At 43.7% G+C, this 22,593-nt stretch overlaps 1 protein-coding gene across 2 annotated transcripts in view; it reads left to right on the top strand.

Moving 5' to 3' along the window:
- The first annotated feature begins 4,680 nt into the window (after positions 1–4,680).
- Positions 4,681–22,593, top strand: part of sdk2a (sidekick cell adhesion molecule 2a) — a 152,123-nt gene continuing 134,210 nt past the window's right edge. For both annotated transcript variants that reach the window (XM_017705948.2, XM_037544749.1), the window contains exon 1: positions 4,681–5,190. In XM_017705948.2, coding sequence (XP_017561437.2) covers positions 5,109–5,190 — 82 coding nt within the window. In that variant the 5' untranslated portion in view covers positions 4,681–5,108. The remainder of the gene's footprint in view (positions 5,191–22,593) is intronic.

Here is a 22,593-nt window from a genome sequence, read left to right as displayed (position 1 = left end):
CTGAGTGCTTTTATTCTTGAGGCAAGCTAATGAAGGCACCGGGCTGTTCTTAAGGCAAACATAAAGGAGGATGCACACTACACCCCCTCCTTTTTGCCTATAACTTACATTTTTCTCTGGAGCGGTTTTATATTCTTCATTAAATGAACATTCTTTTTTTTCAAGGCCTAAACAAACCTCCAAAGCCATTCCATTACACTACAAAGCCATTCCATTTTGGTTGCTTGAATCTAATGAAAAGCAGAAAATGTGAATTGGTTTCCTCAGGACAAAACGAGTGTTCCAGCTTGACAGGCAGAGGATTGAGATGGAGTTGACAAAAAACTAGTGTATGCTCTGTCTAGCCATTCATATTATAAGGGTTGATTTGTATTCATTTCAGTTCTTTAGCTAATAAAACATAAGGTGGAGAGGATCTGTGGGATGATCTTCATTTCTGAATCGGTGCACGTTATGGAATGAAGAGCTGTCGCGTGGCGAAGCCCTTTGGGTGTGATATCTCTGCAATGGACTAAACACCATGTGAAACAAGGAACCCTGCCTTAAACAGACTACCGATAAAATGTGACACTCGAGTCTGCTCCAGTAATAAGTGAACCCAATTGAATCAGCACAAAATGTCACACAATAGCAGGAAAAGCAGGAACCGCTGCTAGGGCCAGCCCATCTGTTGCGTTATAGGAAAAAAAAAACAACCTGTCTGAAGCAGGGCTTTCACAACAACAAATAATGAGTACTGCCAACATACAACCCGGTTCAACATTATACAGTGTATAAGCCTACATTATAATGAGACGTCCCAAGATCCCCACAGCTGTAAACAACGGTCCCATTGAGAGAGCCCTGGGTTTAAGCCAGTCATTAGGTATCTCAGCAATGTCCCCCATGGCTCAACACAGTGTACACCTTCGTCTATGGTCGTTAGCTGCTGCTCCCCGCTGCCCGACATGGCCATACTGGTCAAAGTGCTGTAAATGCGACATGATTTTCTCTGTTCATTAACAATATTTCAACTGAGAAATTTCATACGCTGTCATGTCTGGGAAATTGCCTCCTGTAGAAATTAAGCTAATAGAGGCATCTGACAAGCAAATCTAAAAAACATGTTATTTTTCCAGCGTGTCTCAATGAATAGCTAAGGATTAACTAAGGCTGTTAAACTCACAAATTACTTCCCTTGACAGAATGAATATGACTGTAAATGTAGGGATTGTCACTGCAGTTGTGTTTGGAGTATAATGTTACTTAAAGCAAAACACAATTTTATGCTTATGCCAAAAGAAACAGATGTTTGATGGTTGGTGTTCACTTCTTTAGTTTTGCACTGGAGCTGCAAGGCTAATGAAGCTAGCAAGTAATGGACTCTAACAGCATAGACAGTTTCACACTGGCTTTTTTTTCATTTTCCATCTTTCTTTTATTCTCTTTTTATTATATTTCACCATTATGTCTGACTATTTGTTAATAACCTGTGTATTTGTTAATAACCTGTGTCTGATCTCTGATGTAAGTCACAGACAGTCTTTATCGTAGCTTCCATTCAAGTTTTTCAAAGACATCTGCAGGGACATTTTCCCACACTTCGAAACTTCAGTCTTAGAAGCTATATTTCCTGCTTCAATTTCAAATACATTCAGTGATGTTAAGGTCTGGGCTCTGGGGCGGTCAGTCCATCATTCTGAAAACACCAGCAGCTTCTTTGTTTGATTTTTTCCTTTTTTTATCTATTTTCTTTTCTCTGTAACAGCTTCTTGACAGCTAAACATCCTTTCAGACATGTGGTGTTGAGTTGTCATCTAACAGTGGAAGGATGGACAGAAGTATCTGTGGATGTTTTCAGATCTGAAGTGAGAGTGGAGCTTGATTTTCTCCTCTCTCTCAAAGATGAAAGCTTCAAGTAGCGTTTATCTGATGGGGAGAGTTTTGATGGTCTACCATGTTGTAAATGGTAAACTCCAGATTTGGAAACTCTATTCACCTATTTCACTTTCTCACGCAAGTGGATTATAATGTCCTCAGAAATATTTCCTCAAAAACCAACAGTGTACATTTTGACTGAAAAGGAAATATAAAAATGGCCTGTTGCATGTGTGCACTGATCAAAACAAATGTCTAGTACATGCGATATACTTGGCAGAATAAAGCGATTCTGATTCTAATCACTTAACATTGCGCAATGTGCAAGCTTAACCATCACACCTGTCTCAAACTGTGTGGATTTTTATGTAATTGCAAAGAGACTAAATTATTGCACATAAACTACCTTTGCTCTTAAAACAAAGCTCAGTGTTTCTTGGCTTGGATGTGTAGTGCAAAGAAAAACTTTTAATTGATATAGAACCATTACATCATGTGGGTTCTTTAAACTTTAAAAAAAAGTTCTTCACACTCAGACATCTAATAATTTACAGAACTATCCAAAGTGATTTATATATAGCAGGGGCACCATTCTTACCACAAAGGGCTGCAGATTTGACTTGCTACCAAGCTGAAGCACAGCCCATAAAACCAAGCAGTTGTCTACTACCCATTTTGGCACATATCTTGGAGAGACATTAGCCTCGAAGCTCCAGAACAAAACGAAAGAGGCACCAGACATGCTTTGACTGATCATCTACATTTGGGGTAAGGGGAAAATTGTCTAAACTTGATTTTTGGCCAAACCTCCACTTTAATAGTATTCTGCTGTCAACTTTGCTGGCAGGAGCACCATATTTTTACAGGATTGTTTTTCCAGTGTATATGACTGCCTCTGCACAGCAGAAGAAGGTGACGCAAAGACAGATGCAGCTTGCCCCCACAGTTTGCCCCCGCATGTGATTAGGCCCAACCCGTGCAGACAGGTGGGCCATTCAGCGCTCACACACCACCAGCTCATTAAGACAGACAGTCTCCTTCCTTGAGGGGAAAAAGCAGGGCAGTGACACAACGCTGTGGGTTAGAACCTGTGAGTCTGCCTCCAACAGGTCTCATCTACCTTCAAATCACGCCCTGACTGTTTTACCTGGAGGATCAAGGGCCCTGTCACAGCTACCGTGGGCCCTTTTTTCTACAGTAGCGCTTTCATTGGTTCTGTCTTCTTCCCACACGCGAGCAGATGTTAGTGTCAGCAGGGGGGAATGTGTAGGGGGCTGGAACAAATAGTTTGCTTTACGGTGATCCTGCTTACTCAACGTGACAAAGACGTTGGTGGATGCTCTCAATGTCAAAGCCTACACTGAGCTCCTCTTCAGCTAGAATTACAGCTGCATAATCAGAAGATGCCGCGCACATGATTGATGCCTGTGATGATGACGATGATGATGATGATAATGGCAGTCTAGCTCTCCCCCTCATCATCATCATCACCATAACACTACACTTGTAAAGTCAATCTGACATGAAAATTGACCTTGTTAGCACGTTCCTGATCCAATTAAGCATCATCATCTCATACTATTTACAAGGCTTACTTCGTGTTTTTTCTATCTTTTATAAAATGTGGGGACTTTTGAGTGCCTCAACAACATTTTTCTGAGTTTACATTTTCTGGTCAATGATGCCATGTTGCACCTGCTTCTTCCACCACCCCACCTATCATCAAGCGACCCCTCAGCTAGCTCAGAGACCCTCTTAAATACTGTGTTTCGCGTGGGAAAACATCAAGGCGTAGAAAGGAAAACGATAAGACCTCGGATCCTCAATTTGAAAAATACAGGTGTCAGTAGCGGATCTTTGGAGTGACACCAAAAAGGGACAATTTTCAGCTCCTTCAAGAGCCTCACCGTGGTTTCACCAGACGGTCCATATTTTTGCTTCACCCCTACGTCTTGTGAGCTAGGTTGGTGCAAAAATGTGGACTATCTAAGGGAGGACCAGGATGGGAACCACGGATCTAATGCGTGGTTCTTTAAAGAATCGTTATTGTAAATGAAATGTGTGAAGAACTTATTAAAGTTTGAAGAGCCTCCACACAATGTAAAGGTTCAGCAGGAATAAAGAGCCGTTCAAGGAACCTGTAAGAGTGGAACCCATACAATTACGCATGAGGATAATGATGCACGCTGTTTTGTTTCATCTCTCTCTCTCTCTCTCGCTCTCTCTCTCTCTCTCTCTCTCTCGCTCTCTCGTGTTCTGAATGTGACCTGCTCCGAGGTTGCAGGTATGTGAGTCATGCTTGTGCCCTGGTAATGAGCGCCAGTCTCTGGATCTGCTCGGAATTCAAAACCACATTTGCGCCCTCAGGATCAAAGCCTGCGGTCTCAGACAGGCAGCCGGCTTATACCGCCACGAGAAGAATCCAAATCTCTCCGCCCCTCTAACGGCAAATCTGCCTAGCCGCGTTTTAATGTCGTGCCTCTCTCTCTTTTAGGGGGTGTAGCACGAGACGGTTTAGAAGCCAGTCGAGCCCCCCCCAAAGCGGAGTCCAATGCGACTCAGTTCAAGTCGGCCGATTTGCCTTTGCCTAAATCTTCTGATCGCCCTTAAACAGGTCCGCTAGACGGGAAAGCGAACATTTGTTGAATTCAAACACAAAAGAGTTGAAAATTGTCACGACTGTTCAAGATGAGCGTCGCGCGCTTCTTCCGCGCGCCGCACGGGGGCGACCTCCTACAGCGCCGCTGTGCAGCGCGCGCTCTGCCCGGTGTGTGGTAAATAGTGGGGGGAATCCGTTGCAGGAGCCGGAGGCAGCGTTTATCCGCCCTGACTTTCTCTCAGTTTCACTGTCATTTCGGCTCTTAAGGATCTCCATCAGGGCGATGGGCTCGCGTCCGGGTACTACCTCGCATGCGCGCCGCCGCGGGAGGCGTAGCTCCGGCAGCAGCCCGCTTTAATTGACTTCAGGAAAGTGCAGCGCGCGCAGCGCACCCCGCCAAACGGCTCAACTTTCGCCGACGACGCGCGCGCTCCAGAAAAGAGACATAATCGAGATAGCTGAGGAAACGCCGTGCCATGGGCGTCCCGCTCACGCGCACTTTGACTTAGTTTGGGTCAGTAAACTTGGCTCAGTTCGGACGCGCTCCCTCCTCGGGGTGTAACGGACCTCTGAGAGCGCGACGCGCCTCTGTTTCGGAACCCCGGGAAACCGGTCACTGCTCTCCGGCGTCCATTGCCAGCCGCCGCGGACCATGCCCAGGCGTACGTTCACGCGGACGTGGGGAGCCTTATGGATGCCGCTGCTCGCCGTTATATGCGGCGCGCGCGCTCAAGGTAAGCTTGCCGAGAGCTGGAGGCGAGTGTACGAGTGCCTGGCTGGGGGCTCGCGCTCGCTCCGAGTCACCCGCACGCACACCGCACCATGTGTCTTTGTCGAATGTGACGTGTTGTAATTTTAGACTGTTTTAGCAGCGACTCGGAGTGGAAAGTCTGGCTGTAGAGTAACATCCCAGGAAAACTGCGATGTATCATCATCATCATCATCATCATCATCATGATGATCGCCGTCGTCGCCTTGCAGTCGTAGTTGCTGCTGCACTCCTACGCAGTGGGTCAAGTTCAAAGAGATGTGGCTGCCTGAAGCGCCCTCACTTGCTTTCTGACGAAGTAGATCTTTGCTAATTCCTTGGCGAGAGTAAAGCAATGGGAGTCAAATAAATAAATAAATGAATAAATAGATGGGTCCTCAAGCTGTCTGAATCATGTGTGCTACGTTCTCGGGGAGCTGGTTGCTGGCTGTGTGGACTGATATGAAATGCCCAAATGTGTTGGAAGTACTGAAAACAAATGTGAAGTTCTGTCTCATCACTTGTCTCTTTATGCCTTGTTGCTTTCATTCATTTCCAAGAGAGAGAGAGAGAGAGAGAGAGAGAGAGAGAGAGAGAGAGAGAGAGCCACTGGTCGACTTTGATGGGTTAATCTGCTGCCTTCTTATTTAGTTTAGTTTTTTTTTTTTTTTTGGTCAGAAATTGCAGCCGTGGTCATTTTTTCAGCGTGCCAAAGCGCTTTCTTTACAGTTCAGTCCGGAGGACATTTGCCCTTTTGCCAACATGTAGCGCGTTATCCACCGGGTGCTTTTCCCATCCATTAGTTGCTGTAAAAAAATCACCCGGCTGTCCGGAGGCAGATGGTTGATATACAGTCCAGCGAACCGTCCCGTTCGACCGACGGGCCTCAATGTACTGGCCACAGTGATTCATTTACCGTGAAGTGGCTTGGCTCTGGTGTTGTGAGTTTGATAACCACGATGCCCTGAGCGGTGAGGTGCTAAAAGCAGCATAATCCTCCAGCTTGTTTGGCTTTGAACAGGCCACACTAGCACCGAAAGTGCCCCCAACCTTATCCAAGAAGCACTCAGGCATCTCTTATTATGCACAGCGCAATGGTGCGACCACTTATTAGCATCTCGCTTCAGAGTGAAGACAAGCACTGGCTGGACAGGCCTGTAGCGCCACCTCACATGGTTCACGTTTCCCTTATTGATTTGCATTTTCACCCTTTAGTTTGCTTTCAGAGTCCTTGAGTGGCTTCAAGAGAAAGTAGCTACTGGGTAAAGCTGTGGTTCTACAAAAGATGTTTTTCCCTTACTCAGAATATAGTCAATTAGAAAGACATTTTTCTTTAGTTTTGCACTGGAGCCATGAGGCCAATTTGATTAATATGCAATCAAAGCCTATATACCATAAATGACCATTAAACCAAACCAAGTCCCAGTTACACTTAATGTGTTGTATGACATACTGTTACCTATAAACATAGATAATAGTAAGTCCTTAGTAGAAGGAGTACTATACTGTACCAAATATAGGCTGTTTGAGTTGTAAAAACCCTTTTTTGTTGCTATCTAGAACCATTTTTTAAAGGTTCTGTAAAGTGTTCTGTGTTTCTCCCTCATGGGGAACAACCATTTAACAGTTTAAGAACCATTGACGGTTGTGATTCTACATATCACAGTTGCCTTTACTACCGAAACCCTTGAAGAACCTCTGAGGTCCACTTATAACATTTCTGTTTTTAAGTAAAAAATAAAATTGTCATTCTTTTTCTATGATCTTTTTCCAGCTGTTATTTGCCCCTCAGAAATAAATAGGCTGTTTTTTGTTACTCTGCCTATAAGAATATATAGGATAGATGTAAAGGAGCTCTGTTCTGATTGGCTGTCTTGTATTGTGCATCATACAGAAAGCAGGCAAGACTGAAACACTTCAGCTAAACTGCTATATAGAGTGAATAGGCAGATATATGTATGTTGGTTTTCTGCCCTGCGTTGGACTGGCGACCTGTCCAGGGTGTATCCTGCCTTCCGCCCGAAGACTGCTGGGATAGGCTCCAGCTCCCCCCCGCGACCCTGACGGAGAAGCGGCTTAGAAAATGGATGGATGGATGGATGTATGTTGGTTTTTGTGACATTACTAAAACGTTTGAAAACAGGCTGTTTTTGAAGGTTAGTTTCCATATATGGATCATATGAAATTGGCATTTCATGATAGATTTTGAAACACTAACAGTGTTTACATACTACATTACATCAACTCTGCTCAACTATTCAGTTTTCCTTGATATGGGCCCATTAAAGATGACAGTATATCAGTGTCAGTACAGTATCAGAAACCACACAAGTGAATCTATTTGAGATCGCTTAACATCTCAAGATGTTAAGAGGCAAATGTGTTATGATTTTGGCCTGCTAATTGGAGGATATAAGCATCTATTTCTTATTAGCTATATTAGCCACATAGCTGTAGCTCAAAACTGAAGAACAGAAGAGCCAAAGGTGTTTTTTAACGTTTGGGGTGAGAGTAAAACCGTAAATGAGAATTTTTATTGAAGAATTACTTTTAAAAAGTCAACGAGCGGAAGGCAGGAGCAGTTTTACTGCTGCCTTGCACTGATAAGCCATTAGTGGGCTCCATGTGAGGCCACTGGTTGATGTTGCACTGCAGGGGCAGCTTGTGTCTCCATTCAGATGAGGGAGTGCAGCAGGAGCAGAGTCAGGAGCCTGGCTGGATCCTTCACTGTGGGAGGCATCACAGCCAACTTAGGCTCAAGAGCCTCAAAAACTCAATCTCTCTCTTTCTCTTGCTACCTATCGCACTCCCCCCTCATGAGGCTGCAGTGTTTTTTCTTGGCCTGCTCGTTAATGAGCGTCCGTACCACGTCGCACCGTGGTAGATAGAGCGGGCTCAGTCATCCATTCAGAGTGCTTCGGAGCCTAGAGTGTTCCGCAAATTAGGGGCGCGCAAAAGCCGTGGAGGTCCCTTGGGAAGTTGCGGTATCTTGTGTTCGTGGTTTTCTTTCTTCCACCCCACCCCCCACCCCACCCCCTTTCTACCTTGAGACAAGTGTGCCTCTCCTGCTGTGTTTAACAGTTTGCCACGTTTTAATTCACGCAGGCATACCTGACAAGAGTCCACACACAGGATGCCGCTCTAACAGCATTGCATGCGTGCCAACCTATTTTATATTCACTTAGACAGCTTTCTGGAAGCAGAGAAGAAAAAAAAATGCTCCAGTGTATTGCTGTTCGCCTCCTGAGAGAGGAATCAGCAAGATGATTCATGTGTTTGCAAAGATCTCTAAGAAAATCTTCAGAGCTTCTTGGTCTAATATGCCCTGGCGCATGCGAGCGTGCGCGTGAGCATGCAGCCGTTTGTCTCATCTCGGTAGAGGCATTGATGTTCTGCCAGTCCGAGGGGGAATTTTCTAGCAGTACATTTATTGTGTCATTTGACAGCTGCCTGCCATTTTCCAATCTTTAAATCTTGTGATTATATTTGATAATCCATCATGCTTAAAACAAGGAATTCATTCGAAATACTTAAATCCTTATGTGATTAAAACAGTCTGCTGTGCAGCACAGTCAAGATGCTGCACGCACAAACACGCTGCACAAACAAACACGCAGAAGCACATATGTCAAGACATCACCGTACATTCATTCATGCATGTGGACACAGTGCAGCCATGTGATGCCTGATGCTCTGAAAAGTCAGAAAGGATCAAAAGTGCAGTCAGAGTTTAGATCCCCCCTATCCAGCTGTTTCCCTGTCCCGGTGCTGCCATGAAAGCCCCCCACCCAAATGAGCGAAAGCTTCTGATTTTGATGTCCCAGATGGGTTGTAATGAGCGGGGAGGGCCTCAGCACTCTCGTTGCCACGCTGTAATTATGCACGCACACACTTGCTCTCTCTCTTTGCGGCATATTTATCGCCAGGCTGCATGACACTTATTTAATTACACGTCTTGGAGGCTAGGTCTCCGAACGGGAACAGATGTCTCGTGAATTTTTGACAAAACCCGTGTGTTTCCTGCAAAGGCTGCTGGCTGTCTAAGCAGCCCCCCTCCCACCTGCCCACTGGGTAAAAGGCCTGGGTGAAGCCGGGTGACAGCCTGGCTCTTGCTTCTGTGGACTAGCGTCTGTGCAGTAGCTGTGAAGGCTGAAACACACTTCTAGATCTGCGCATCTGTGAACATACATGGGCATCACTGCTTATTTTGGACCGGAACAAGCCCTGTCTTTCTTTTTAACATCACATGAAATCACGTCCAATGCTGATGCAATTATTTGGTTCAATCAAGCTTTGTAATGCTGAAGAAAACAACCGGCTTATGAAATTGATTTATCAACCACTCTTGCTTTAGATGGACTATGCTTTTGCTTGTTGAGTTCCTCTTAAGGGTCCATCTGATGTTCTTGGGAAATGAAAATGTTGCTCATCAACACACTCATTAAGCACAAGATAGATGGAAAAGATGAGAAGCCTGCCATTTACCATTGAGCCTAAAATGGCTTTTAATAGGGAGTTTTTAATTCGGTCATAAATGTGCATTAGACATACAGAAAATGAAGATCTCTGAAGTGCCTCATTTTGTAGTGAGACGTCACGAATATCATGAGCATTAGTCGGAACTCTGGATCAAAGCTAGTTTTCTCTATTGAAAAAATGAATGCTGAATTGTTTGTAAATTGCTCCTTCCTCACTTTATGGGTAAGAAAATTGTAGCAAATCCTCTGGATTTATGAAGGATCCTCTGAATTATGAAGTTCTTCAGCCGTCAAAATTGAATAATGTCACACGCATACAACAAGCAAGTCAGTACTCCTGTGCACTGAAATAACATGCTATGAAAATAAGTCTACTTCTCCTAGCTTGCATAACATCTGTTAGCCTGTATATAGCAATATTTGTATTTTGACTTCTTGAGGACTTTGTAATTCAGAAGATCCACTCACATTCAGGCGAAAAACGTACATATGACAAAATATATATCATGTCTGGAATGTTTTTGTCCCATAGAGAACACCAGCATAGGTCCAGAGCTCCTTATATGAACAATATGACTTCAGCACTCTATCCAATTTCAACCCCTGGAAAAGTCTCACATTGTAGTACGGGGAGAACAGACCGAAAAAGTCAAATAGTGGATGTGTTATTTTTATCATGCTGTATTTCATTCCATTTTGGGTCTTGTCCCGAACCCAGTGCTACTGGATATACTTCCCTGCTCAGCCAGAGGAGGTGGGATTAATCATAAACCCCTTCTCTGCATACTTCTGTGCATCTTCACAAAAGTATAACTCAGCCTTGACTTGCCACTTGGCTTCCTGCTCAGCAATGGTTGCTGCTGCAGCCTGACACTATTTATTCATCCAGCAAGGGCGTCGGGGTTTGGCCAGGAGATTGGAGACACTGCCAGGAAATCGGGCACCCTAGTGACCCCCGGATTGCTCTGGACAGTCTGCCGCTTGGATGGAATGTCAAACTCCCTCTTTTGTGTTTTGGCTCTAGATTAATTTGCCAGAGGAGTAGCGGTGGTCTGATAGGAAGAGAGAATGTCGCCCTCCCATTGCTCTTTTTAACCGACTCGCTTGAGCGGCAAAACTGTGTTTGTAGTTCAGAATGAAAGTGTAATCAGATTAGTTCGGACTCCGGGCCTTGGCACACGAGGCCCTGGCCCGGTAATTGCCATGAGCTGCAGGGGTATGACTTGTCAGTGTTTGTGCGAGGCCAGAGAGCGCCATGTCTAGCGCCAAGGCTGTGACTCGCTGCCATGTAAACGTCACCCCCGAGGAGATCTGACTCGCTGTGCTTCCGTGCAGCCGCACCATGAAAAGAACCCGTTCCGTTATTCCGCTGCTTATGATGAACTGCCGGCTCGATTTTTGTCCATTTGCCAGCCAGGCTTAGTCGATTCTTTCACAACTCAGTTCATGTTGGTTCAGCGCGTTAGAAATTTAGTTCATAAAATTCCCATGTCGGAAGCAGATATCATGAAATTCCTTTACTGCTTGATGTGATTCAGACCATGCAAGATACAGGAGTTTTAAAACTACTCATTTGATTGAACGTGATAAGGCAGTGGAGAAGAGGAGAGCGGTAAAGGCACACAGGAGGAAAAGGAGAAGGAAGGAAGACGGATGGAGAGAGAGAGCATGCCCCTTAGATTAAATGCTTGATGAGGGAGGTGTCAATAATGAAATTCTTGCCTTTAGAGAAAACCCATTATTTCAGGGCTCATTTAAATCAAAGGGAATCGGCTCGAGTGAGTTTTCCCTTCTCCTTTTTGGTTGTTTACTGACAGGGGAAGGAGAGAACCCTTTGGGGTGTAATACGCTTAATAAATGTGCTTCATGTGAACTTGCTTGCAGGAAAGTCGTGCCAATTTACCAAAGAACCAAGGGGGCTATGGTTTGTGCGTCAGAGCCAAAATGTAAATGGATTAAAGCCGGGAAGCTTGGTGGAGGAGGTGGCCATGAAGGGAAACAGTAAAGAGAAAAAGACTCAGGTGTGTCCTCATATGCTTTTTGGACAAAAGGCCCTCATGTACTGTGTTTTCTAACAGACCTTGGCCACTGACTCATGCTGGATTGATGTGAAATTAACTAATTCTTTTCGAACGATCACAGCTCAGTTGCACTGGGGACGGGGGAAAATGGTGAAACTGTGACAGTGTGTCATATGCTCAGTACATATAGTCTCATTTCCAGCCCCTGGGCTCTTCAGTGTAAACATTTAAAGAACAGAGCGCATCAGCTCAAGGAAACTGCAGCAAGAAACAAAAGCCGCCATGGCGCTTCTCTTATTCAGCCTCCCCCTCCTGGGAAATTTGAAGCGTATTCTTGTGTTGCGAATAAAACAGCAAAAAAGGCAATGGTGAAAAAAAACATACTGATAGAGGCATTGATGGAAAGACTGAAAAAGAGGGAGGGAGAAAGAGCTTGTGTGATGCATGCCACCCCAAACCCCCCCCCCCCCCCCCCCAATTCTTTTTTTGCAAGAAAAAAAAGAACACTAGGGCACTGAACCCATTTTCGTGTACAAAAGAATGGGTTCAACTGCTGCAATTCTGTTCTTCCAAATGTAACGGGAGGCAGACTCAATTCAGATGCAGCCAATCAGAAGGTATGGATCATTTTACCCGCCACGCGGCCTGCGTCTCATTGTAAAACACGCCGCCACTCTTTGCAGCAATAGAATGAGAATGCAGAGTGGTTCTGCACCGGAGAGTGGGGTGCCTTTCTTTCCTAGCTACGAGCCGGACCTGGTCATCTACAAGCACTACATGCCAAAGAATTGCTTTTATTATTAGCTTCTTCTTTCAAGGGAAATAAATGAACGTGCTCCCTCAAAGCACACTTACCATTGTAGAAGCTGAGAGGGCCCTGTATGCAGTTGATTGGCTCCAAACCCATGGTTCCGGAACTCGAGGGAGAGGGAGTGCTATGGAGAAGCTGCCTTCACTCTGAAGATTTGGGGGGAGGGGGACATGACAGGGGAGCTGTTGCACGTGCATTCTGTCTATGGCTGAGGGGGCTTTGATTGTTCCACTGTGTGCTCTCTGTATCCCCCAACATCTTCCATCTGCAGAGCCAACAGCAGTTCTAAAACTGTGGCTTCAGGGCATGCTGTGGTTTTAGGGATGTACCCCCTAGTTAATGTTAGAATAAATTTTCATTTTTGGGCCATACTTGTGGAACCCCTTGTTTGCCCCTGACTTATAGCAAGATACAACCCTGGTGCTTATTGTGAGGTACATTGCCCTAAATCTAATTATATTTCATTCTTGCATACAAAATAATGATTGAGTTGGACAGGGACTCACCAGTAGGGTGTTGCTTAGGCCCCAAAATCCTCTGAAACTGGTGGGCATGACCTGATCATCTGTTTTTTTTTCATCATTTGTTGTTGTTTTCTTTGATGGCCACAGTCAATTAGTTTTAGACATTTTGAACATTTGTTCTATATGATAAAAATCTAACTTTATTACAAAAAAAATATGACTTTCACCAGATGTTGTGCACATATGTGCGAACCACTAGGCTAAGGTTGCGCTTACTTGAACAGCCTGTTTGTTTGTCTAGCTAGAAGCCAAGGTAGTTAACTTAAGCATTACATGCTTATAACTTAACCTCACCTAACCAGATTCATCGTCATAATTTGTTTCATTTTTTCCCTACAAGATGACCATATGCCCTTAAGGATTGTCATGCTGTCAGTATATTACCTGTCACAACGTTCACATGTTAGCTAAAGTGTCAAGTTTGACATGGTAATAACTGATTATTAACATGTTAATAAATGATTAATGCTTGGCTTTTTATAACACTATTCCTAGTTTGACCCTTCAAACAATCCATGGTTCCACTCTGATACCCAGCTGCTCACCCGTTATATGGTACCATGATATAATCCATGGCTTTAGCCCACTCCTTCAAATACAGCTTTTTAAAAGGCACGTTTCATTGATTGCTCTCTTGATAAAATCAAAACTATTCCCAGCTTCTGTCATCCTGTGAATTTGTTTATCACAAAAGTAGATTGATTCAAAAGTATTATTTACAAGGAAAACACAGTGATGATGCTGGCAAGATCAGTAGTGTCCATAATGTTAGTGAAGACCATGCTGAACAAAGCTGGTGGGAGAGTGTATCAACAAACAGAAGAGTAATTAAAGAGTTGTAACATGGCATAATAAAAATGAGAAGCTACAATCTTTGAGGAGCTGGAAGCACTGACTTTTAGTATGATATATATTGCTGCAATCTTTTTTTTGACATAATTTGAAAATACCTGTTGCCCTACACATTGTATGTATATTTCATGAAGAATGGACTAAAAGAAACGGCCCAGAATGACTTGGAAAAAAGTCTGGTTCCACTGACTTACATTAAAAGTATAGTAGGTTTGCTCCTTTTCCTGTAAAGTTACCATTTTAGAGAAACAGGGTTTTCATTCGACAACAGCGATATTTTATATACAGTTGTTGGTTGGAGCATACAACCACTATTACTCTCACTGGATATCAGCGATGAAAATTGGAAAATCACATTCTCATGTTCAGGTTCATGTAAACCCTGCATTCACACATCAATAATAGTGCTATTGTTATGCATTCTGATAAAACCCATTTTGTTCACTCATACAGCTATAACAGAATGCATTGCTTTTTAAATGAGAAAAATCTATTTTTAGCATCTAATTAGAGCAAATAAGGCAGTTGCGATTAATTAATGTACTACACAAAATACTGCAATTAATCTCAATTATTTGTACCTTTTACACATTGTACAGATTTACAGATTACATCAGTGGCTCCTAAGTCTAAAGCCACATCATGCTGCGAAACTGTAGGTCTAGAACTGTTGCTGACTCTCTGAGTATGCAGATGGATACATCTCTGCGCACCCCCAACATCACAAACTTGCCACCCACCCCCTCCCCACCCCACCCATAGCCTTGGCAGGCGGCCGAGGCTTTGGCCTGGCTGGGAGCTTCTGGCTGCATCTAAATGCTTGGCGCTCGCTATCGATTAGGACAAATGCAGGACCCTCCCTACCAGCCTGCCTCGACCCACGAAGGGAGAGCGAGCGCAGGGCGATTTGATGTCGCCGTTGTTCTTCTTTTTTCTGTCCTTCCTTTCTTCCCCCTTTCTTTCTTCCTCGCCTTGGACCACTTTACATGCCAGCGACGTAGCTCGTACAGATGTAGCTAGTATCCCCTCTTGATGAAAAGCGGCCTCTTGCTGCTCGGTTACAATTCCTCATTGTGCAAAACAGACTTGCAGAACAAAACTGAGTGTGGCACTGGGGCGGGCCACATTCCCTTGCGCGTATCTCTGCGTCCCCACCTGTGAACGTCTCTGCCTGCTCAAGTCATGCTGGAAATATGTAAATGACTCACTACTGTGCCATCCTGCACATTCAACTTTTAATCGAAGATGCTGTACGCCTTGTGCCTTCACATTTTGGCATTTAGGGAAATGGCTCTTGAAGGTTGATGCTGGTATTTTGTTCGTGCAAAATCAAACATCCTAAAAATGTCTGCGAGTCAGAAATGAATTAGGTCCTCATCTTCTCCAGCTGCCATTGAAGAGCTGTAGCAGTGAGGGAGTTGGGTGGAGAGACTTTAGTCACACACAGATTTTTTTTCCAATCCCTTTCAAGGCCACTGCCATAAGTACCTTGTAAAATTGACAGTTTCATTGAACTCATAGATTAGTACCAGTTAATTAGCTCTATTGTTATGACAGTGAGGTATGAATCTTTTTTAAAAATAAAAAAAAAAAGGTTAATTCCTGTACTGCGTGGGCTTGTGCCCTGAATGATTTAATAAGCGCTTGTGGAGCTGTGAAAGACTAAGAGGTTAAGTGTGCAAACTGTAGTGCCTGGCAATTTGCACCTCTCAAGGCAATGAATCCTGACAGGGATAAAAGAGATCCTCGGCAGATATGTTTGGCTATTTATTTTCATTTCAAAGTGCAAAAGTAGAATCCAATAAAACCATCTTTATGGCTTTGATGTGTTTAAACAGATGTGAAAACACGCGCTCGGAATTCTCGACTAGCACAAACGCTCTCGTCTGAGTGCACACACAGGTGCGCACTACTGCCTAACAGGCTCCAGAGTTGAAGGTGCTGCTTCTAACGCCGGGACATGAAACGCTTCCAGAATTGGTTGGCGTCTCCAGAATTAGGCAGGCTGCATTCACCATGCCTACCATCAGAATTGATTTTGGTCAGTGAAGGAGAGTGCTCAGAGCAGAGGAAAACGCTGCTTAATAAATACTGCCATAACTGTCTCAGCTTATTAGCCTGAGAGGCCAACTTCCACTGAATAACAGCTCTGAGACTTTTAAATACTGACCTTTTTACTGCTCGCTTTGCCTGGGAGGTCAAGTTTGTCAATTATTGAACTCAAGAGGTCTCTTCATAAACAAACCTGTTTCAGACTCTATGTGAATGGGTTGCAAATGCAGGGAAGTGAATTTCTCTCAGTAATTCACTAAGAGAGGCTCAGTACACCCAGCTATTTAGCATCCTAGTCTAAAGTGCTATGAGCCTTTATTGTTCTAGAACATGCTATTAAAGTCAAAAACAATTTCCTTGTCACAAAAAACGATGTCCCAGTATCTTTATGATCTTTGTCTATAATAATGTTCTTGGTCCAGCAGAATGCATCTAACAATCAGTAAGCAGTTTAATGGACTGTGTTATAAGCCATGTTCTTTATGGATTTCACATTGACATTGCATTGGCTGCACAATACAGCAAGAAGAATGGCCTAATAATGATGTGGAGCCCCCCATCATTTCCGACGTAAGTACTGTGGACAAACAGAGTGAGCTAAATTTTGACATCTGCCAAACCTGGAAGTGACTCACATGTAATTACGCTGGAAGCGTAGCTCATGTCAAGCAGAATTTATTCAGCTTCCTTTGAACTGGTTGTTAGCAGTCAAACATGGATTAATATCTGCATGGATTGAGTAAAGCATAAATGGTCTCCACCTATGACTCCCTCTGCAAATCTAGTAACCCGCCAGTATGGAGCGTAGTGGGCCGAACATTGCTGTCCAGGCTTTTGCTTAGATGAATTCATATTTTCAGTGGGAGTTTTTTGGTCAGAGAGGGAATGTGAGACCAGAGTTAAGAGTTAGTGTCATACCAGATGTGTGAAGGCTGGCATTTCCGATTAGACGAAAGAGGCAGACGGAGGCGTGGGGGGGGTTGGGTTGGGGGGGGGGGGGGGGGGGGTGTACTGGATCTCTTGATATGGGGATTGCTGTGGTACATAGCAGCACATATATGAAACTCACATATATGAAACTGTAAATATCCCAGTGCTAGCTAAGAAATGGCTGGTTAAAGTATATGGGTAGTATGTTTGTGTGTATGCTTGTGTAAGCAGAGCTGGTGGAGTAGTGGACAGGATATGTTAGTGAGCCCAGTTTCAGTACCTTCTCTCCAGCATCCAAACCACCATATGTAGAAAAGCTTTAAGGGATCCTAATCTCTACGGCTGCTGGAGCAACGGGGGCGAGTAGGCATTTGAGACACCACTTTTTTTACCAAGTTCACGCTGCTTAAAAATAAAAATCACTCTCTCTAACTGCACAGACCACTGGCCCATAGGCATGAACAGACAGACAGTCAAAACAGTGGCAGAACCAATTAAAATCTCCATTTCAGCTTAAGGGTGGGACAATTCCTGAGAAGAAAACCTCAATGTTCATACCAATACATTTGGTCATGTTGTTTTATGTTAACACACTGTGTGAAGGTACTGATGTCAGCTGGAATGTTTTATCATACTGCTGTTACATGAACCTGCAAAGTCAAACCAAATTTTCAATTGTGCCCCACCAGTTTTGGAGTTGTGGGGTCATCCCTGTCATACCCATTACCAACTATACAAACAAGACTCATATAGCATGTTGTCCTTCAAAAAAAAAAAAAAACACTTTACAGGAGATGGCAAAATCGTTATGTACTACTAATGTAAGTTAATCTGAAGAGATTTAATTAAAAGTGCTTTGAAGCATTTCAGTTGGTTCAGTCATTGTGAAATTTTCACACAGTGTAAAAAACAGCTGCTGTGTTCAAATGATGTCAAAAAATAAGAGTGAAAATTGGAGAGGCATGTTTTTTTTCTGACTTGTGACCATCTCGGAAAAAATAACAGAACTTTTTATAGTAGTATTTAAAACTATAAATGAAATCATAAACAGTCTTTTTGACTATATTAGTGGAACCTGTAGGAGAATGAGCAGGTATGCAGCAGAGAATGCAAACCCAGAAGTTCCAGCTTATGTAGGAGTCTGTCACAATAGCTGTTATGTATAATTAATCATTCTAGTGATTAATAATAATAGTAATTGATTATAAGAGACTTTGTAGTATAGTAACCTATTTTTTGTTTGAATAAATATCTTGTGAACAGTCCTTGGTCGTTGTCCATGTCTTTTACTTCAAAGTTAACAGCAGCAGTCATCATGCTCTCATTCAACCGCTCCATGTAGGCTGGATGGTTTCTGTAAGGTGCACTTAACCTAGGCTAAAGCAGGGCACAGTTGATAAATGCATCAGGGAATTGCAGCTTCACATGATATTTGAGTTTGCATTAATAAAGTTGTCTATCCTGAGTGCTTGGTCACTGTGCTGAAAGATAAGATAAACCTGGCCTAATTTGATTGAGCTGTTTTGGTTTGCTTTCTTCTTTAAATTGACTATGTAAAGGTAACCTTACATGGTGTTTGCACTTATGGCAACAGGGGTCATTGTCATTTTATGGAAAAGAAAGCCCATTCCCTACATATTATTATGCTGGTATACCTGTGCAGATGAGAAATCATCCAGCATTAACTACACCCATATACTGAGAAGCTCTTCCACCAGTGAATCTAGTCTGTCAAAGAAATGCAATGGGCCGACTTCTTCCATTCTCCTCATAATCACCCACACCATCTCACCAACGTTTGGCCCAAAGGCCCATCTTATATGCTCCTTACCCTCTGGTAAGGTCGGACCTCCTCAATACAGTTTTATTGTTTGCTTGTGGATGATCTAGTAGGACAAACTCTCGGTCTGATGCACTTTGACAAAGACAGCCGGGCCATACGAAAGGTCACTGATGTATGAAGGGAGGGGGAGAAGAAGCAGAAGACCAAAAAAAAAATAAGACGAGTTCTGCAGCCATAACAAAGACATGGTGGCTGAAGGGAGAGGACGCTCGCGTCAGCCTGAATCAGCACAGCGCCTTGTGATGTGAGTGAGACTTGGTGTCAGCCCAGAGCTGTGCGGATCTGCTCGTCGACAGGGCTGAGGGCTGGGACGCTCTTGCAGCCTCCACTTTCCTGTTTCTTTAGGCTACTGCAGCAGCAAGAGCAAGTCTGATAGACCTACAGGACACATTACGCACAAACCCACACCGCTTCTAATGTAGGAGTCATGAAAGTGCTTAAGGCGACAACACAATACAGGCTTATCTGCATCCTCCCATAGTGCACATGCTGCAGCATATATAAGTAGTAAGATCAGTGTGCAGTCCCTGACTTGGTAGACCACCAAAAGTGTCCTCATTAGATAAACAGGGCTTAAAGCAGAGAGAGAAGAAAATCAAGCTGCACTCTTCAAATCTGAAAAAACCATCTTCCCACTTTGACTCACCACTATGGGTCTGAAAGAATGTGTAGCTGCCAAGGAGCTGTTGCTGAGAAAAGAAAAAAAAAAAGAAAAAACAAACAAACATCAAAACTGGATGTCTGAGATGTAGAGTAAGATTTTATGGACTGATGAGCATAGAGTTGTAATTATAATTATTTGGATCATGAAAAGGGCAGCGGCAGCATGGTGGCGTGGTGGGTAGTACTCTCACTTCACAGCAAGAGGTGGTCTGAGTGGTCTGATTCCCGGCCGGACGACCAAGGCCTGTTGGATGGCTCAGGGAGAACAGTCCAAAGAAATGCAGCCAGGCCAATTGGAGATGCTAAATTTCCCCTAGGTGTGTGTATGTGTGTGTGTGTGTGTGTGTGTGTGTGTGTGTGTGTGTGTGTGTGTGTGTGTGTGTGTGCGTGTGTGTGTGAATGTATATGTCTGTGTATCTGCCCTGCGATGGATTGGTGACCCGTTCAGGGTGTTTCCTGCCTTCCGTCTGATGACTGCTGAGATAAGCGGCTTAAGAAAATGTGTGTGAAGACTGAACTTTGGAGGTGTGGAGAAAGATCCCTGCAGATTAAAAACAATGTAAGCAAGTCTCCCGAAATGAGTGGAAATTGTAACGAAAGCCACATGAATGAAAATGGACACATGAAATACAAAACATATAGTATATTTAGTTGTTGAGGCCTTGATGTGTTCTGTTCAGTAAGATATATATGAACATGAAAAATTACTGCTTAATGGCTTTTTTGTCTGGAAATTAAATAAATGGATGGTTTTGTACCTTCCTGTACATTAGGGTTAAAAAAGTTACTATTTCTGTGATACAAGGTTTTGTTATAACAATGAATATATTGCTTATGTATGGTGCATGCATCTGCATTGGATTTACATATCTGCATTATAGCCTTTAAAAATGATGAAATAGAATCAATGTATTGCTACGTCCATAGAAGATACACTCAGTGTAAACATGTAAACATGGATGCATTGACATATGATACCAGTGGTAATGGATGGCATGGCCTGTTAGCATTTCATTAGTGAAGAGTGAGCTATCAGCATGTGGGCAGGCTACGAGGTGAGCTGACGGCTCCCCCTGACCTGCCTATTGATCCAGCAGCCTCATTAAGGCCCCTCATCCAGTGGCTTTCACGGCAACGCACCCATCAGCGCACTCACTGCAGTGTAAGCCCGGGAGGCGGTGGGGGTGTGGGGAAGGGGAACGCTGAAAAATGCACAAATGCAGCCATACAGCCAGCTATGTTCTGTATGCAAACATGAGGGCGGTGGTTTTTAAAAACTTTAATCATGGAGAGGTTGCGCAGGCTGTGTGCCTTCCTTTGCTCTGAAAGCCTGTTTTATTAATGGAGTCCTGAGCGCGTGGCTTGGAGAGAATGGGGGACTGAGGAGGAACAAAGGATGCCCATGCAGTCCCAGGGTGGGCATCATAAAACACTTCATTAAAAGACTTCCCTCTTAATGGAGGAGTGCAGACAGTTCTAGCTCTCTGTTCTAAACTCCTTTTATTTGATGTGTGTGTCCCAAATGCAATTGTATTCATTAGTAATGAATTTAGAGGACGGCGGCGGCGGGCATCCTTGTTAAGATGCAAATGCTCTGATGTAGCAGTTAAAAAGTTTATCATGATTTCGCCGAGCGGCTTGAACTCCAGTTTTGTCGGCGAATAACTGTGGGGATGGCCTGAATTTCCTGCCTTTGATTTTGCGTTGCCTCAAACCTCGTGCCGCTCCTGGTCACCACCCTTGCCTCTGAAAGATAATTGCAACATGAAGGAAGACAAATGAGCGCCTGCGATTGGTTCTTTTTGCCCGCGTGACACAGCGACTCCAATTGTGGCCCTTGTTTGTCGGCGAGGGTGAGCCTACCGGCTAATTGCACTCGTTAGCAGCTAGCGTTCACACCCTCACTGTTCTCTGCAATTAAGAAATGTTATGAGGCAGAATAACATGGTGGGTCAAAGAGATAAAAAGGGGCTAATTAATGCTCACTTAAATTAACGATTTCTCGTTTCAGAGGCACTAAAACGGACTTTTCTGTGTAGTGTTACACCGTTCATGGCGTCCTTTTGTGAGGACCGGGAGCATGTGGCTCGGAAATCAAAAGCTATTGTTGCGTGACAGCCGCTACCTTTCCAGTCATTGCCTGTGTTATTAATTTGTGGGATGAGTGTTGCCGTGACGAGCCTGAAACGGTGGGGCTGCATTAAGACGCGCCGTTATGAATGACACTCAAGACTAATGAATATGAATACATTTATAAAAATAGGCATGGAGCTCTTCTGACTGGGAGATTGGGAGTGACAGTCACATTGACTAGGCTGGGCTGATGGGAGAGCGGGTCGCGCCACTGGAGATAAAGATGCAGGGCCTTTTTTTTCTCTCACTCTCTCTCTTTTTTATTCGCTTGTCAGTTGCAGCAATTCTTGAGTGCGGCTTTGACCCTACCCTCTTCTCCCCTTTCGACCTAGGATAACTTCTGTCACTTCACCATTAATGCTTCCCTATTGAGCTGTTATAGATTGCTGTGTTTACTCTTTGTTCACACCGTAATTTAAGAAGACGAAACGTTACATTTTTCATGCTGCATTTGAATTACACCTGAAACATCTCGGCATTTTTAATGACTGATGCTGGCAAAAATAAGACACAAGCTGCGGCAGCTCATTTGCATCTCCCCAAACTACAGCTGTATCAATCAGCCATGTGGAGCATTTTGGAGCTCAAACAATACATCACCAGTTTCCTCCTCCATGGCTCGTCTGACATTTATGTTCATAACCATTATCTAATATTGCTCTCCCTTTGACAGTGTATTAATTCAAATGGTTGCGGAATGACAGGGCATTTATTGATATTAGTCTAGAAATGGGCATAAATCGTTTTAACTCATAGACATAAGCCATAATGTCTCTAATGTATGGAAAAATTGCTTTTATTCTTTCCTGCCCTTTCAATTTTTTATACGCAGTGAAAAAAAGGTGGCAGAAAAATAATAACAAACGACCGGAACGTGCTTTGCTTATCTTGTGTGTTCTTTAGAAGTATTATCAACAATTTGCACTCTTCATGGAGCTCATCTACGTGCACACGCGCAATCCCTTCATTTTAGAGATAGCCTTTGCAGGCGGCAGTTTGTAGTCCTCTGGTAATCAACATTAAATGGCTTTTCCTCTCCTCAGAGAGCATGGAGTCACTGAGTAAGTTCTGCTGGGAGCTCA

This window comes from Pygocentrus nattereri, chromosome 14 (assembly GCF_015220715.1).
Source record: "Pygocentrus nattereri isolate fPygNat1 chromosome 14, fPygNat1.pri, whole genome shotgun sequence".
In the NCBI taxonomy this organism is placed as follows: Eukaryota; Metazoa; Chordata; class Actinopteri; order Characiformes; family Serrasalmidae; genus Pygocentrus; species Pygocentrus nattereri.
The sequence above is the reverse complement of the archived record's forward strand: the minus strand, read 5'-3'. Positions and strand labels throughout refer to the sequence as shown.